Below are 18,430 nucleotides of genomic sequence, written 5' to 3'. Positions count from 1 at the left end.
AGAGCTTGTACTGAGCAGGGGGTTGGATTGGATGACCTCTTGGGTATCTTGCAGCTCTGCCACTTCAGATGCCACCTTACACCGCCATATCTGTCCTATTTTCACAGGCTTGATGCTGAAACTCCCTTTTACGTTAAGCTTCATACAAAATTCCCAACTGGCTTTTATTACATGCTCAAAAGAATACTAGCTTTCCCCATGCTAACTTTTTCCTTATGAATCCCATTTTGTTTTTAGTGTCCTAGAACAGAAATACATTTCTTGAAAATTTGCAGTTCAAATGGATTTCAAAAAGGGGGAAACTCTTTTTTAACAGTTGAAGATTTTCACTTAAAATTCTAAAGCATAGCATTAATTGCTAGATACACTGAGTGTGGGGGCATACATTGTTGGTTATATTTTTCTAGTTTAGAAAATAAAGCAGGCTTTAAATATTTGGGATTAAGTGTAGAAAACCGCAACTAGTCCCTTCTAGACCTTTTGTTTCCTCAAAGAGCAGCCCCACTTTGCCATGTGGGAAGTTTCAAAAGAAACTTGTGATGTGTCAAGGACATCTGCTGCTCAAAGAAAAATGTCATGAAGTCCCACATAGTGCATGTCATGGCTTTGCAATGTTGCTTTTAGATACTGACTGCCAGATTGTTTCATGTTAACCCTGCCTTTGGTCTCCTCCAGAGTAGGCAGGGTAGCAACCGGAGCTTTAATTTTTAAAACCAACCAAAAAGGAAACAATCCTTTTCGCTCAATGTAAAAGGTAGAAAAAAATCATTCATGTGTCTCATTTGAAAGTAGGCATTGCTGCATTGGAAATCTGACTTGATGGTTGCAGAGAAAGGTATATGCTTTACAATTCCCCAGCTATTGTTTAAAAAGATTCAAGTTGCCTGCAATTTCCCTCTCCTTTTTCATTTTGGAAGAGCTTGCTGGCCTTGCGCTGCAAATGCACGCCCACAGAGCACACAAACAGGCACATTGTTGTTGTACAAGTCTTTAATTTTTTTATTGTTTTCCAGTTTGTAGTTCAGCAATCAAGTTCGGATTTCCCTCCCCTGTAATTCTTATATGCACTTTAGCAAAATGAGTCCGCCTTTTGACAGCATAATGCACAATTTTCATCTGGGACAGATCATTTCTGTATTAGCTAAAGAATTGTAAGTATTGCTTAAATAAACGCTTGGCATCTTTTGGACACAATCTACTCTCTTAATCTGCTGTCTGGGTTCTCTTCCCCCTCCCCTCCCTTTTGCCAAGTTCATCTATTTGCTTTTGTTTCCTTCTATGTTTGTAAAGTTATGCACTTTTCTCTCGGATGAACCTCAATTCACACAACAGCAAACAATCTATTGACAATGATAATGTATAGTAAACAGGGCCATTTGCTGTTAGTTGCATGAGACAGTGACAGCTGACGCTGTGGCCTTAAAACACTTTGCCAAGAAAGACACAAGTTAAGAAAGAAAAGAGCCAAGCCAACACTTAAGTGAGTTAATGTGGCTAGATCCCTGCCAATATTCTCATAATTTTGAAAAATACAGGAAACCACTTTCCCATTCTCTAATTAGGCATCTTCTCTTTACTTGCAAGAATGTGTGTTGTGTATAAATTCAGGGCACAGGAAGGGGTCTTTTATATATATATCTTTGGCCTGATGGAAGACTTTAATGCATGTCACTTGACCTATTCTGGAACATCTGGCTGAGCTTATTTATGTGGCTTTTCAGTGCACAGATAGTTTTAATTATGAACATAAAAACACAAGAGTAGAAAAACAGAAATGGATCCCTTCTGGAGGTGTAGTACTACAAAGTTGGCACTGCTACAGAGAAATCAGCCAGGAAAAGCCAAACATATTGTTGGTTGTGTACAGACAATGGAAAGAAGGTCCCCATGGGGAGAGGTCATAGTTCAATGGTAGAGCACATGCTTTGCATGCAGAAGGTCTTGGGTTCAATCCCTGGCATCTATTTAAAAGGATTTCAGATATTAGGCCTGGAAAAGCACTCCTTCCCTCTTTGTTTGTCTCAGCCTCCTAAGGTTTTGGAGACCCACTGCCAGTCAGAGCAGACTGGGCTGAGCTAACTAGATCAATGGTTGTTTCACGTTCTATTAATAGTAATAGTGTAAGCAGAACTCTGATCAGCAGTTAGCTTTTCTGAAACGCTGCTGTAGGAGGAGATTAGTGGCCACCTGACAGGTCTCATTACTGTAGCTGCCACTTTCATCCCTGGCTGAGTGACTGAGGGTGGGGAGTGGGCAGGTAGCTCTTGGGGCCAGGCTTAGCAAAGGGGACTTCAGTTGCTGATCTAGCACAAAGAACCAGAGAACAGAGCTGCTTGTGTACTTTTGAGTGGAGAATGCAGTCAGTCCCCGTTATCCGACAAAGCAGATTTCTTTGGGGATACGTTCAACTACATTTTAAAGTGGTTCTACAGGCAATAGTAATAGTGATAATTGCCCTGTATGCCTAATGCTGAATTATAGTGCTATAACATTTTAAACAGGTGTCTCCTGTTTGCTGTGCATTTCTATAGTTTTGATTTTTATATTCTACCTAAAATTTACATTAAGGCATAACCATTTACCAAATTCATATAAAAAGGCTTTGGGGAAGGAAGTAGCTTAAAGGTTAACCTACTGTCTTATCCTGAAAGCCCGATATCTTACTTATTGGAAGTATTGTGAGTTTTTGTTTTTTACACACACACAAAAGAAATCTGCAATACATACACATTTCAAATGACTAAGTGGTTAGTGGGTTATTTTCAACACTCAGATGCACTGTTTTTCAAAATTCAGATCAGTGGCTGGACAGTGCAGTAATAGAAATACAACAAAATCGACAATTTACATCTACAGAAACATTTCCCATCATTGGCAAGAAGAAATAAGGAATTATATTCATTTATCTGAGAAAATGACTCCTAGTGCAAGTACTAGCATCATAGTTACACTTATTATTTCCCCGCTATTTATCTAAAGATGCACTACTTCATCCTACTCTAATCTTTTATGTACTTGACTCAAAAAATTAAAAAAGAGATATGCTATAGTAGTTGGAAATTACCATTATGTCAATTCAGCTGTGTGGTATTGTTAGTATCTGACTAATTTGTGCTCTGCAAAAATTGCAAACCACAGCCTTCCTAAAAAACCTACTCTACAGTACTTAAGGGTAACTTCAAAACGTAGAAGCCCCCCAAACTGTTTCCATGACAGTACTCCACCAGACTGAACGCTCCTTTTCACGTGGTTTCACCTACTTGAGTGAAGACCGTCCATGGCACAGCAGGCTTCCAGGCAGAAGCAACTTTCTGTGGCTTCCGTTCTGGTGACCAGTGTATGAAGCACCCTTCAATAAGCAAGTAAGCTGCATTCCTTCTTAGATGTATTGCCCTGCTTTAGTCCCATTGAAGCCAACAGTTAAGATGAGAATTTAGGAGTAAAAGAGCTTATTGTAGCATTGTCATAGAAGCTAAATACATTCAAAATGTGTGAATTTCTTTAAAGCTACTGTAGGGCTCTTGAAATGCAAGTGGTGAAACAAAAACAGAGCAGAAGGAATTTGCACATTTGTCATCAAACGTCTAAGCTACAGTTTTAAGCACCATTTCATGGAGGCATGTTCCACTGAAATCAGTGGCACCTGCCTCAAAGAGGACATGTGTGAGGTGAGGTGAGGATCTCAGGGCAAAATTTCATCCTAGCTATACCCCTAAGACCCAAGCCAGCTTTAATCATGGGTCATAACAACTGGTGGTTCCATTTCCATTAAGAGATTTATCCAGCCATGTCAGTAGAGTCCAGATGCATAGCAGCATCCCCTGCTACTTCCATCTGCAGATCTCCCTTGCTAGAGCAGGGTGCTAATGTTTCCAGATTCCTTTTAAAAAATATATCAGTAAAAATTAAGCTTGTAAACAGTCAAAAGCTAAATGGATCTTTTATCCACAAGAGTTCTTTTTCACCACCTTATGATACAGATGTGTGCATTTTTTAAAAAAGAAACAGTACTCCCTTTTTAATGACTCGCTAACATCACTGATAATTCATAATCATATGGAAGTATTCACCTTGCTACAATGGTGAAAAGTGTGACTGTTAAAAATCACCAACATGGGCCAGATTTTTGATCTAGATTACTTCAGAGCTCAGTAGTTAAGAGTGCATGCTTTGCACCAAAGGGCTCTCAGGTCATCCTTGGTATCTCGTTAGAGATCTCAGTTAGAAGGTCAGAACCCAAAGTGCAACTAAGTTGGAGGTTTTCAAGCAGAGGATGAACAGCCAACTGTTGTGGGTGCTCTCACCCTAGACTTCCTGCATCAAGGCAGAGGATGGAGTCAGTAGGTTGCATCCAGCCTTGGTTCTACTCCAAGTAGACCCATTTAAGTTAATGGACCTAACTTAATAATCTCCATTAACTTCAGTGGGTCTGCTTTGCATAGGAATAGCCTTGGTTACAACCCAATGGCCTACAAGATCACTGGGAAACTAACTGAGCTCTTGATCCATGGTTGCATCACATTTTGTGGTTTAATTTCCTAGCTGAAAGCCCGTAAGTTCTGTTCCTGGATTTTAGCCAACCCAGGAATTAGAGTCTGACAAAACGAAGAGGAGCAAGCTAACAGTTGAACTGCAATATCCTCTGTCATTGCACAAGAGATTGTGCGAGTGCAACCTTCGTGATTGCCCAGTGCAGCAAGCAGACTTGCAGTCCTGGAAATGCAAGCATGTTCTAAATCTGGAGTAAAATAGAGCAAAAAACCCACGTTGTCGGCCCAAGTCTATGGGACTGAACAGGGAAGGGAAATCTTGCTTTTCATTGCCAGCGGAAGGGCTTGGGTATAGGTTCAAATTCTGACCTCCTGAAATGTCCCTGGATTTTTAAATAGGAAACATTGCATCCACAACAACTAGCTGCATAGGGTTCTGGTAGCAAAAAAATTCAGGATGTTTGTAGAGAAGCCCAGTTGTATGGGGTCATATTCACCTGCTGTCCTCTGTCAAATGAAGACCTACCCCACAGGCACTTGTATATCTTGAGGTGTAGCTACTTAAAGAACTAAACTCCACCCTCCAACATTCATGTAACTTCCACTGTTATCAGTGGAAGCTACATGCTTATGGCTGACAGCCGGAATTTGGCTGAAAGTCATTTCATAAAGGTTTTTTAAATGGTTTGCTTTGGACTGTTAATTTACAGGCACTTCATTTGTTCTCACACCTGTAGTCACTAACTCAGCTGCTTCTCCCCCCCCCCCCCAACCTTCATGAAAATCCCTAACTCTAATGTGAAACACCAATTTGAAGCACCCTTTTGTTCTTGTATTCAACCTGACAAAACTCCTACATGACCATGTGAATGTAAACCTACAACTCTTCACGAAGAAAAGAAAAAAACCAGAATACCAGCTACCACAATAAGAAGCCTGTCTTAATCAGAAGAACGCACATTTAAATAGCTTTGGATCCAAATCAAATGTTTGTAAAAAGCTAAATTACAAGCATGTGAGAAGCGCGTGTGTGTGTGTTGCCATTGATTCTTCTCCAGACCAAGTCTGGGATTCAGACTTTTGCGTTTTCTTGCGGCGGAGGTGGCTCTGCAGTCTGTGGCTCAAGGACAGAATATTTAACTGGGAAGGAAAGAGCGAAAGTTAAGTCAGTGTGAATTAGTCTTCAACAAAATTGTTTGCCTCCTTTGAGCCTGAAAACAGTATCTTACCTTGTGGTTCTTCAGTCACCACCGCTTCCATGTTTTCTCCTTTCACGTACTCTGCATTAAGGCCCTCTGAAAGCAACAACAGATGAAAAACATTGGCACTGAAAGACCATCATTTGCAATGGTGTTTAGGAATAAAGGGTTCATGCCTTGAGAAGAAGGAGTGTCATAGCAATGGGTTACAATGGGCACTCCATTCAGGCACAGCAATTATGGCAATGAGAGGATGACTCTTACATACGTGTGTGTGTGTGTGTGCGTGCGCCAACACAGGGCTGTGGGCACCTGACCCAGCTGGGAGCTTGCAGCAGCAGCAATGGTATAAACTGGCACCTGCAGAATGCCACATATATTGAAAAGCAGACCCAGCAGTCACATGCAATGGTTGCTTGTGTATTTAATGCACTTTGGCCCAGATTAATCCACGTATATTTCAAGTTATTGACTAAAATCTCCAGGTGTACTCAAAATAACCAAGCCTGCCCAATAAAGTGACTAAACTCTATATTACAAGCTGTGAAAAACACAAATGTTTGTTCCTTGAGTTGGGGTAAATAACCTGTGACCACCTAAATTTTGCTTGTACTTCCATCAGTCACAGCCAGCATGGCCAACTGTTCTTTATTTAGTTCTTTCTTTCTTTCTACACTGCTTGCATATGCCTGCTCTCCCTTTGGAGACATAAAAAACAGCAATTGTTGTTTTTACCAGGCGATTGTCCTTAGCAGGTTCTGCAGGCAGCACAGAAAAAGAAGCCCCACTCACTTTAGTAGCCTTGAGTCCCAAGTGCAAACTACAACTCTTAAAGGCACCTTTTGATATGTAGGATTTTCAGCTGGCAACTACAGTAAGGGAAAGGTTTTGTAATTTTATTGCTAAGCTTAGCAGTTTACACTATTTGTTTTTTAAAATACAATGTTTTAAAGCAGGCATAGGCAAACTCTGTCGTCCAGATGTTTGGGGACTACAACTCCCATCATCCCTAGCTAACAGGACCAGTGGTCAGGGATGATGGGAATTGTAGTCCCAAAACATCTGGACGGCCGAGTTTGCCTATGCCTGTTTTAAAATGACATCACAGGGTTTTTAAAGCTGCTTTGGGAAGTTTGAACTTAGCCAGTTTTAATGTTTCTCTTACATAACAGTCTAGGAATTTTTCAGTCTGCCTGAGCTGTTGCACTAGCCTTGCATGATAAACTTGCCTATATAGCCAGCTTGTGGCTCTTGGGTTGTATTTCAAGTGTAGGGGATCAGCTTTACAAATTTGAGCACACCTGGCTACTTCATTCAAGAACTATCAAGCTTTTAAGCATCTCATAGATATAGATTTTGGGCCAAAGTGTGGCAATTATTCATTTTATCAATCTGTTCTTAATAGTCCCTTTTTTAAAAGGGATTCCAGATGTCGCCTTGATGGTTACTCTCAATATAAGTTATGTAACGCGTATTATCTGTTTCCCGCTTTATCCACTTGGTATACTGATGGTGTTCAGCACAAGCATTGTTCAAATCGTTCAGAGAACTATGATGGTGTTCCTTTATTTGTTTTTGGTTTTTTGTTGGTATTTACAGCTGCCACACTGAAGGCATTTATTGAAGCATAGGAAGCTGCCCAATTCCAAGTCCACCTAGCTCAATGTTGCCTGCACTGACTGGCAGTGGCTCTCCAGGGTTTCAGACAGGGGACATTCACAGCCCTCCATGGAGATTGAACCTGGCACCTTCTGCATGTAAAGAAGAGTTTTGCTACTAAGCTACGGCCATTCCTTTTTTGGACAATTCATCTGTATTAACAAATTCTTCTGAAGTTCATGCAAGCTACACTTGCCAAAAATTCCCCCTTTGACACACCTATTTAAAAGGTGCAGGGACCCCATCCTGTTATTGGTGGGCCAACCTAAGCAAGCTGCAAATGAGCCTGAATATATTTTGCTCTAGTGCCGTTCCTGCTTTTCATATCCATGTGTACATTGAACATGGGCAGAAGAGTTCCGGCTGGCCACACCCCCAGTTCAATCTTTATTCATTGGGCCAAAAAAGAGGATGCAATTTCAAAGCATGTACAACAGTTTGGTCTGAAATAAATGAGCTCTCCCCACTCTGTACAAAGTTCCTTTGTTTCTGTACAAAGACAAAGACAAAGACAAAGAAGAGGCCTTCTACAACCAAGGGCAAGCAGAAAGCGGCATTCAAGTGACTTTAATTGGGTAGTACAAAGGGTGTCATTGGACAAACTGACCATGAACGCCACAACCCTACCACTCAGCTAAAGGGGAATGGCTTTAGCTGAGTGGTAGAGCATCTGCTTTGCACGAGAAGGTCTCAGGTTCAAGCCCTGGCATCTCCAGGGACCTCCAGGGCTGAGAATGTCCCCTGGTTGAAGTCTTGCTGCCTGTCAGTGTGAACAATGCTGAGCTAGATAGACCAGTGACTCAATGTAAGTATATGTTCATGGGAGGCTGCTGGTGTGATGAGTGCCCCATTAAGTGTGCTTCTTTAGGGAGCTGCCTAGTTTTGCCTCTGAGCTACTGCACTCGTGCAAATTGTCTCCTCCTGCCATGTTTATGTAAATGGGTGTTTGCATTGGTCATTCAGAAGTGCAAAAGGGCAGCTCAGCATCACGTATGAATCTGCCTGGGAGTGTCTCTATGTGCTGCAGCCCTGTGGCTCCTGTACAGACCTCTCCCTCTTGCCATGTGTCTATGATAGCACCAAATGCAGTTTTATGTTCGTCAATAAAAAGTCACTTCAGTGGCTGACGCGCCAGCCTCCGCTGTGCATTGCAATGCATCTAAGGCATGACATTATCCCAGCACGCCATGTCTGATGGCTTAAATTAAGCCTCCTTTATAATTAACTTTCATTTCCTGCCGTCTTTCTAGGGTTTTGCCTTCTCTCAGTGCTGCCTTTATTGAAGCTTTTTTCCAGAGAGAGAAAGAGAGAGCATGTGTGTGTGTGTGTGTGAGAGAGAGAGAGAGAGAGAGAGAGAGAGAGAGAGAGAGAGCGCGCAAGCAAAGAGTTTTTTGTTCTTCAAAAATATCACTGATGGGGCAAAGAAACACCACAAGTAAAGGAGGGGTTCATTTTATCACATTCCTCTTGACTTTCCTGCTGGCTTAATTTACTCAGGCACACACCTGTTTGTTTTAGAGACTCCTGTGAAAATAGCAATTTCATTGCAGGAGGCTGAGTGTGGTTCCTATCCCTGCAGCTAGCAGAGGGAGATGCACTAGGAATTTGATTTTAAAATGAGAGATTCTCACTATTATTAATAAAAGCCCTTGGAAACCCTAGATTAGTATTACCCCACAGTCTACACAATGCACACTGTCAGAGGCAGTAGCCTCTGCATGCCAGTTACTGGGGAGCGCATGCGCGCACAAACACACACACACACACACACACACACACACACACTCTTACGTCATGCTTTGGGGGCTTCCCATTGGAGCATCTTGTTGGTCACTGTGAGTTCAGGACGCTGGACTTTGCTGGGACACTGCCCTGATACAGTGGGGCTCTTCCTATGTTTTTCGGCAGCAGCTCTTTGGGATATTGCCAATGCAATTCTGGGCTGCATCAATAGGAGTATAGCATCTAGATCAAGGGAAGTAATAGTGCCACTGTATTCTGCTCTGGTCAGACCTCACCTGGAGTACTGTGTCCAGTTCTGGGCACCACAGTTCAAGAAGGACACTGACAAACTGGAACGTGTCCAGAGGAGGGCAACCAAAATGGTCAAAGGCCTGGAAACGATGCCTGATGAGGAACGGCTAAGGGAGCTGGGCATGTTTAGCCTGGAGAAGAGGAGGTTAAGGGGTAATATGATAGCCATGTTCAAATATATAAAAGGATGTCACATAGAGGAGGGAGAAAGGTTGTTTTCTGCTGCTCCAGAGAAGCGGACACGGAGCAATGGATCCAAACTACAAGAAAGAAGATTCCACCTCAACATTAGGAAGAACTTCCTGACAGTAAGAGCTGTTCGACAGTGGAATTTGCTGCCAAGGAGTGTGGTGGAGTCTCCTTCTTTGGAGGTCTTTAAGCAGAGGCTTGACAACCATATGTCAGGAGTGCTCTGATGGTGTTTCCTGCTTGGCAGGGGGTTGGACTCGATGGCCCTTGTGGTCTCTTCCAACTCTATGATTCTATGATTCTATATGCATGAAATTATGGCCAGGCCTAAGACAACCTTCCATGGGCCCCACCATGGCTGTGAGTGCTGAAGGCCGCTCCCTGCAATGCCCTTTCCACCTGGCCTAGGGGGCAGGGCCCAGACTCACCAGCTCTACTAAAGAGGCACCGGGTGAAACCCGAGGGACATTGCTATGCCTGACAGCAAACCCTAACTATTGGATTCTTTTGCCCCATCTTTTCGTGCCTGCCAAACAGCCGTGTCATACTTACGATAATATTTCATTCTCTTGTTAATTATGCTGTTTTAAACGTGCATTTTATATTTGATTTCATTTAGCAATGGTTTTCGTTTTTCTGAAATATTTAAGATTTTTGTTGTTGTTAACTTTGTTTGCATCAAATATGTATTCTGTAGCTGACCTCCTTTGCAATGTTTTATTTTGAAATCTTTAAGATACTATTTTCGTTTTCTGTTAATTATGTTGCTTTGAATGTATAATATTTGACATTCTTCCAAAATGTTTGATTCTGGGTTGTTTTATTGATGTTTTAATATGCTGTAAACCGCCTTGAGATTTTTCTTAAAAATATAAAGTGGTATAGAAATGAAATGAAAAATTAATTAAATAATAATAATAATAATAATAATAATTTGCAAGCTATATATTATGCCTGGTTAGCCTTTTCTGTTCTTATTGTCCTTAAGCACCCCAATAGGCTGAATCGGACCTGGCAGGTTGGAAGTTATGCAAGCCTTCCTCACTGCCAGGACAGAAGTTCAGGAGAGAGCCAATTTTTGAACACACCCCACTTCCTATATTGGCAATGCAATGATGTTCCTTTGCTGGGCACTTTTTGTGAACAAGGTTCAAGACCCTACAGTGGATGGGAAGGCTGGTTCTTGACCCCTTCACAAATCCTTAACACCCATTTGGGGCTTCACTCCAACTTGCAGACAGGCCTTGCAAGGGCAGGAAGAGTCACTTACGTTGTATGCTGAAGCAGAACTTCTTTTGCTGGTAGGAGATGTAGCTGCTCACAGCACCAATCAGGGCCATGGCAAGGCCACTGACAATGCCAGCAATCGTTCCCGTCTCTACTACTAAGGCACCTGCAAAAGGCCAGCAGAAAATATACCAGTGCAGAAATGTGTCAAATAAAACATACAACAACAACCACCAGTTCATTATTTATACCCCACCCATCTGGCTGGGTTTCCCCAGCCACTCTGGGCGGGCAGCTTCCAACAAAATATTAAAAGTACATTAAAACATCAGTCATTAAAAACTCCTCTAAACAGGGCTGCCTTCAGATGTCTTCTAAAAGTCAGATAGTTTTTAATTTCCTTGTCATTTGATAGGAGGGCATTCCACCACCACCGGGAAGGCCCTCTGCCTGGTTTCCTATAGCTTCACTTCTCGCTCAGGTTGTGCCCAGGTTGAACAGTGGGGGTGGAGACACTCCTTCAGGTATACTGGGCCGAGCCTGTTTAATATACATTTAATACAGGTCCTTCATGCAGTCATGCTTGTTAATGTACTTGTAATTGTCAACCTATTACTATGTTGATTTGTTTGCTAGGTATATCACAGAGGTCTGCTTCACATCCAATTCTGTATTACAGTTTGGCATTGTGTGAATGAACCTTTTTCATTTATGTTTTCCCCTCTGATTCAACGAGTTACTTCGTCTTTACAGAAAACCACAGTTGATGTCTGAATTAGGAAGTTATTGTTTGTACTTGAATACCATAGAAGGATCTTGCACTAAAATTTTGAAGCTGGTTTGTAATCCTGGTTTGAGGAGCAATCAAAAGTGGCAACTTGCCTAATCAGACATAGCAGCTTGTCCTCCAAACCGGGATTTACAAATGAACCTCAAACTCATCTGCAGTTCAGGTGTGGAGTGTAAATCATAGTTTGCCAGTTCAGATGCAACAGTAAACTAGGGTTTGCACTAAAGAAGAAGTACAATGAATTTAGCAAGAACAAACATCTACCAAAAAGAGATGGGAACTTCTGTACTTGATTCAGCATTGAGGAGCTCCTACCTTTAGGTGGATTGAGCTTCCACCTTGAGCAGGGCTAGGCAACCTCTAGCTTGCAGGCTTCTTTTGGCCCATCAGGTGGTCCAATTTGGACCACAAAATCATTTTCTCCAAACCACACCCAGCCACCAGCTGTGTCACTGGTGTTAAATCCTGGATCGGCTGGGTCCTCTATTCCTATCAGAGAACAGGATCGCACAGCCAAAGCAGCAGGATTTAATCTCTGCAGATCAGCTGAGCAAGAGCAGCAACACCAAAAGTATGCTTTTAAGAAGCACTTTAAAACAGCCTGCTGTCCGGTTTCAGCTGAAGCAAGATCACATGGGCTGTTTTAAATAGCTTCTCAGAAGTGCTGTTTGAAGCATCTGCCCCCTTGTCCTTTAAATGAAGGAGGAGATGATTCAAAAGTGCTTTTGAGAAGTGCTTTAAGGTCCCATTTCAGCTGAAAATGGGACCTTGGCAGCTACTTTCAAGTGCTTCTCAAAAGTGCTATTTGAAGCAGCTCACAAACTTCTTGTGCACTGTTTGAAGCAGCTTGTGCAGAAACACACAAGTGCCAATATTTAAGGGGTGGGGGAGAGGAATGCCTCTCCCCTTTTAAGTCCTCAATCTTGCTCTGATCTTAAAGCCTCCCCCACCCTTATCAGATCCTGATAAGGATCTTGTCTAAGGGGACGAAAAGGTTCCCCTCCCCTGAGTTTCAGGTAACAGTGCCTGTTTGCAAAGGGCCTTTGGCAAGGCTGAAATTTGACTTTACTTAAAAACTATGTGTGAGATCTAATGTCAGCTATACTCAAGAGTAAAGGTAAAGGGACCCCTGACCATTATGTCCAGTTGTGACCGACTCTGGGGTTGCGGCGCTCATCTCGCTTTATTGGCCAAGGGAGCCGGCGTACAGCTTCCAGGTCATGTGGCCAGCATGACTAAGCCACTTCTGGCGAATCAGAGCAACGCATGGAAACGCCGTTTACCTCCCCACCTATTTATCTACTTGCACTTTGATGTGCTTTCAAACTGCTAGGTTGGAAGGAGCAGGGACCGAGAAACGGGAGCTCACCCGTCGCGGGGATTCGAACCGCCGACCTTCTGATCACAAGTCCTAGGCTCTGTGGTTTAACCCACAACGCCACCTGCGTCCCCTGAAATCCATGGAGAATGCCCACTGATTTCAAGGGGTCAATTCAAACAGTGGGTATAGCCCAATGATAGGGACCCTCTTGAAAAGAAATGTGAAAAGGGCGATAATTGATATTATCCGACATCACCATTTGATAACTCTTGCCCAACTATTTCCAACACATTTATATATTATGTGGCTCATTTTACTCCCCACGTTCTTTTTGTAATCTCAAAGGGGTAATCACAAAACTTGCAATACTATATTGCGTGGTTCAGGGGCCTCTCCATGTGTGCCATGGATGTTAGAGTCAAGCTATTTGGGGAGCGGGGAGGTGCAAGTGGTCAGCTCAGGCACCTGCAGTTCAGCTTAGATACAGGACACAGAAAGGGATCTGTGTGAAGCAGAGATGGACTTGCAATTTCTAGATTTCTGCTTACCGTCATTGTCACTGCCACCACTTCCTGAACTTCCACCTGGAAATAACAATAGGTATTTATTTAAAGCAATTGTAAATGTTTGAAGCACTTCATGTATTGTCTCATTAATGTTTACAACCACTCTGGAAGAAATGTCAGGATCATTATCCCCATTTTACAGATAGGAGCCAGAAAGCTGAGGCTAAGAGAGGCAGAGACATGATCACCATACTTTGTACAATGAATTGAGCAATTTTTCAGAGCAGGTACATTTCCTAGTTGAGTCGGGGGGGGGGGGGGAATGGAAAGAGATGTAGTACAGTGCCATTCAGTCCAGTTAGTGTGCAGAGATGGGGAAAAGTTTTCCCTTCCAGCTAGAGACAGTGGCTCCTTGGGGCAAAAGTATCTGCCTTCATTCATAACCAAGAATAATGTCAATTTTAAACACGTGAAGTTGCCTTTTATACTCAAGGTTATGCTTCTATTATGGTTCTTCAGGTGTGCTGAAAGAGAGTACAGTCATACCTCGGGTTACAGACGCTTCAGGTTGTTACAGACTGCCGAAACCCGGAAGTACCGGAACGGGTTACTTCCGGGGTTTGGCGCTTGTGCATGCGCAGAAGTGCTAAATCATGCATGCGCAGAAGTGCCGAATCGCAACCCGCGCGAGCGCAAACGCGACACTGCAGTTTGCGAATGCTGCGGGTTGCAAACGTGCATCCCGCATGGATTACGTTTGCAACCTGAGCGTCCAGTGTAACACAGTGTGGCAAAGCTTTCCCCAACCCTGTGCTTTGGACTACAACTCCCATCAGCACCAGCCACCGAAACATATGGGCAAAGATGATGGGGACTGGAGTCCAAAACATTGGGCAGAACACCAGGTTGGGGAATAGCTGAGATGCAGAATCCAGCCTTTGTTAAGAAAGAAGCCAACATGTTTCTAGTGGTCATTGATGAAATGATACTCTCGAAAGCGTATTGCCAATGGCAGCCCATAGGATGGCTGAGTAAGGATTCTAGTGGCTATGGGTGGAGGACTCCTCCTGTGACTCGCAGAACCAGGCTGATGATGCCAAACTGTCCCATAAATTATTCAAAACAATTATTATGCAACAAAAGGCAGCATAGAATTCAGCTTTTCTTGGCCTGTTTCAACTGTGCAGATAAAATGTTAGCCTATTTCTATTGGGCTGGGCCATTTCAGTTGGTCCAAGTATTATACACTCCCCCTGCCCTGGACAGAGTCTCTTCAAATCTGACCTTTTGGTTCAGAGGGACACCCCCCCCCCGCCAAATAAATGGGACAAAACGTTCCAGGTGGCATGCCTACCTCCAAAGCAGCACTACGGACAGGGTGCATTGGCTGCAATCAATGTGCAGGTTAGCTCCCAACATAGCTCTGTCGGGGCTATTTCCAACAAATTGTTTCTACTTTCCAGGACTGCTTTTTGCAACAATATTCACAGAAAAAAAACACATGTGAAAAGCTGCACAGTAGGAAAGGTCTACAAACAGAATGCTAAGACCCCCACCAGGTGTTGTGCAGAGATTCCCCCCCCCCCGCATCCTCTAATGCACACATCGTTTTACAGCCCTGACGTCATGCCTGCCCCGAGTTTGCCTCCATGAAAATCATTCTGTCAAGAAATGGCTGATCTACATCTTGGAGTTGAAAGCAAGGACAAATTGGGGGTGGGGGGATCATGTCCTCCCTCTCGCATCCCTCCTCCCAAAGCCAATTCTGAGAAGTGTGGGGGAGAATGTAGAAATCCTGGGGCAGCGTTAATTATCTTCTAAAATGTTGACGAAGGAACTTGTGTGAATAGGGCTCGACTGCTCCGCAACTGCAGCCTTGCGCATACACAGACACACACTGGTAGCCCTCATATTAATTAACCAGCTGCTGCTTCGGTAGCACTGCATTGAGCAATAAATGAGATTGATTATAAATTTAGCGCTGTGCGCAGTCAAGAGGTGGGTGGGGTTTGCAGAGACTGGAGGCTTTGTCTGCAAATTCCTGCACTCTGCAGCATAGGCAGCATTTTCCTTCCCTCTCTTTCTCTCTCCCACCCCTCCCTGCTCCACCCTACTTTGGAAAAAATGATGGGGTGGTCTGAAAAAAATGACTCCTTTGTAGGATACTGAGACTTGGGGGTGGAAGATCATCTGATGTGTCCAAAAACCGCTGGAATCCACATGGACCTTAACAGATAGCAGCAGTTTAATACTGCAAAAGGTGCTTCCCTTGGGTTGGTAAGTCTCATTTAATCCAGAATGCGGCAGCTAGACTGGTGACTGGGAGTGGCCGCCAGGACCACATAACACTGGTCCTGAGAGATCTGTATTGGCTCCCAGTACATTTCCGGGCACAATTCAAAGTGTTGGTGCTGACCTCTAAATGGTCTCAGCCCAGTATACCTGAAGGAGTGTCTTCACCCCCATTGTTCAGCCTGGACACAGAAATCCGGTGCCGAGGGCCTTCTGGTGGTTCCCTCACTGTGAAAAGTGAAGTTACAGGGAACCAGGCAGACAGAGGGCCTTCTCGGTGGTGGCACCCGCCCTGTGGAACGCCCTCCCAGCAGATGTCAAGGAAATAAGCCATCATCCTACTTTTAAAAGACATCTGAAGGCGGCCCTGTTTAGGCAAGCTTTTAATATTTAATGCTGTATTGTTTCTAACACTTGATTGGGAGCTGCCCAGAGTGGCTGGGGAAACTCAGCCAGATGGGCAGGGTATAAATAAATTATTATTATTAGGCAAGGAGTTAAAGCGAATGCTTAAAGGTTCCTGTGATCCCAAGGTAGCCACCTCCTGAGGAGCCCCCCATTAGGTTCTGCTAGGGTCAGGTGATTCCACTGCATCTCTGCATTGGGTGTGAATCCATCGTTCCTAGAGAAGATAAGCTGAGAGCCCTGAGAAGAGGCTGTCACCTTTCATGGGTCATTGCTCTAGACTCATTCCTAGCAGGAGGCATGCCCAGAGCACTAGCTCCTGCAGAAACAGGGCTGGGAAAGCATTTTAGGTGCATCCAACTGACATGCAATCGCCAACACTCGGCTCCTTTTGGACCTGGAAGAGGGCAAAACAGGAGCAGGGCATAACAGGGTGGGCTTATGCACCCTCCGCTGGCGTGCAGAGGGGCCAGGAATGGAACCCCCATGCAAAACAGTCACTGCTTGTATTCTAAACCAGGGAAGGAAAAACATCAGGCTTGGGTTATCTACTTCCTTCCTCACTAGAACAAGAAGATCCACTTGCCAGAGCAAGGCGCAAAATGATAGGCAGGGAATGGAAACATAGAATCATAGAATTGTAAAGTAGGAAGGGAACCTGGGGGTCATCTGGTCCAATCCCTTACAATGCAGGAATCTCAACTAGACCATACATTGCATATGGCCATCCAACCTCTTCTTAAAAACCTCCAAGGAAGGAGAGTCCAGCCCCTCTCATGCAAGTCCGTTCCACCACCAAACAGCTCTTAAACACAAGAAAGCTCTTCCTTATGTTTAGTCAGAATCTCCTTACTGGTAACTTGAATCTGTGCTATATATTTTTCCCATTTGTAATCAAGTTGGAGAAACTAACACACAGTGCACACAATATCTCTGACCGCAACAAATCTTTGCGGAAACTGACTCACCAATTTGACGGATGCAGGAACAGATTGTGTTCCTACAGAATCATAACTAGGGGTTTACTATTGCTCCTCACATAGCCCTGGTTTCAATTTAGGGCACTGAAGTAACCCCTAGGGGTCCAGTAGGAAAACCAGGAAGAGTTCTTTCCCCCCTTTTGAAGTGGGTAAGCTCATAGTAATAATGTCATCTGCATTGATGCAAATGTCTGCAGGATAGAAAGCGACGACGCGATAAATCAGTATTAGATGGAAGCTTGTGGGGGGAAATATGTTTAATCAGTGGAGGCTGGTCCGTTGCGGCAAGCAGGATGCTGCCCCACCAACTCCAGTCTGCCCTTGGCCAGCCCACACCAACTGGAGCAGCTGCAATTCAGTGGCTGGGTACTTGCATGTAAAAGGACCCAGTTTCAATCCCTGGGAAGTCTAAGTAGGACTGGGAATGCCTCCTGTCTGAAACCCCTAAGAGCCACTGTCAGTCAGAGCAGACAGTACTGAGCTATGGAATACTGGTGTGAACTCAGTATAAGGGAGCATCCTATGTTTCTGCCTGCCTTATTACTTGCAACCACTGCCTGTCAGCTTCCCCCTCCTCTTGCAGAACTCTGCAAAGTAGATGGTGGCAAAACTAGCCAAATTCGTTGGCTTCCATTCCCTTTATTGTTTGGGCTTCCTGCCTTCCAACCTACCAGCTCTAATGGGCACCAGCCACCACTGTGTTAAAGACACAACACAAGTGACTATCCACACAAGCCCATTACCCCTTTGTCCAAATGCTATCCTCATTCACGCCACTAGGACATACTATATAACTTTCACACATGCAACTGCTGACCAACGTTTCAATTACGCCGCAAACACACTTCTCTGCTGAATCCCCTTCCTACTAGTTCCAGATGTCCGCATCTGCTCTCATGCTTTGGAATGGCCTGTGCCTCTGAAACGTTGGAATGCTTGTAAACTCTCCATAACCCCTTTGGCAGCAGAGTCTACAGCTGGAGAGAAATGGCTTCAATCAACTGAAGCCAGAGTTCATACAGCCAATTGCTGTGGAGGTTTCAAATGCTGCAGCCTGTGGCTGCCTCACTTCTTTTTAAATGCTAAATATATCTGAATTAGGAGAGCAGGAAATGGGTAAGAGCAATCAAAGAAACCCATCACTGTTTTTTCTGAAAATTCAAATGACTGGCCACCTATCAAGGAAGCTGTAGAAGTAATTTCCTGCCCACTGTTTCAGTCGGATACCTAATCTCTAAGCAGAGAAGGGGTGTAGCTATGCATATACAAAGCCCCCTCATTCAATGCTTGCCGTCCTCATAGCAAGATGAAAGGCTCCTATCCATAGTCTGCAAAGCC

At 43.9% G+C, this 18,430-nt stretch overlaps 1 protein-coding gene across 3 annotated transcripts in view; it reads right to left on the bottom strand.

The window, feature by feature from the left end:
- Positions 1–972: 972 nt before the first annotated feature.
- The window catches only part of CD99L2 (CD99 molecule like 2), a 70,041-nt gene continuing 52,583 nt past the window's right edge, over positions 973–18,430 (bottom strand). For 2 of the 3 annotated variants that reach the window (XM_080991155.1, XM_080991157.1), the window contains 4 exons: positions 13,458–13,493; positions 10,842–10,964; positions 5,720–5,785; positions 973–5,630 (listed from right to left, as the gene is read on the bottom strand). In XM_080991155.1, the coding sequence (XP_080847281.1) occupies positions 5,563–5,630; positions 5,720–5,785; positions 10,842–10,964; positions 13,458–13,493 (293 nt within the window). In that variant the 3' untranslated portion in view covers positions 973–5,562. The remainder of the gene's footprint in view (positions 5,631–5,719; positions 5,786–10,841; positions 10,965–13,457; positions 13,494–18,430) is intronic. The other variant, XM_080991156.1, reaches the window with a different exon arrangement.

This window comes from Podarcis pityusensis, assembly GCF_964106645.2.
Source record: "Podarcis pityusensis genome assembly, chromosome: Z".
Lineage (NCBI taxonomy): Eukaryota > Metazoa > Chordata > Lepidosauria > Squamata > Lacertidae > Podarcis > Podarcis pityusensis.
Note: the sequence above shows the minus strand (reverse complement) of the source record. Positions and strands in the feature narration are given on the sequence as shown.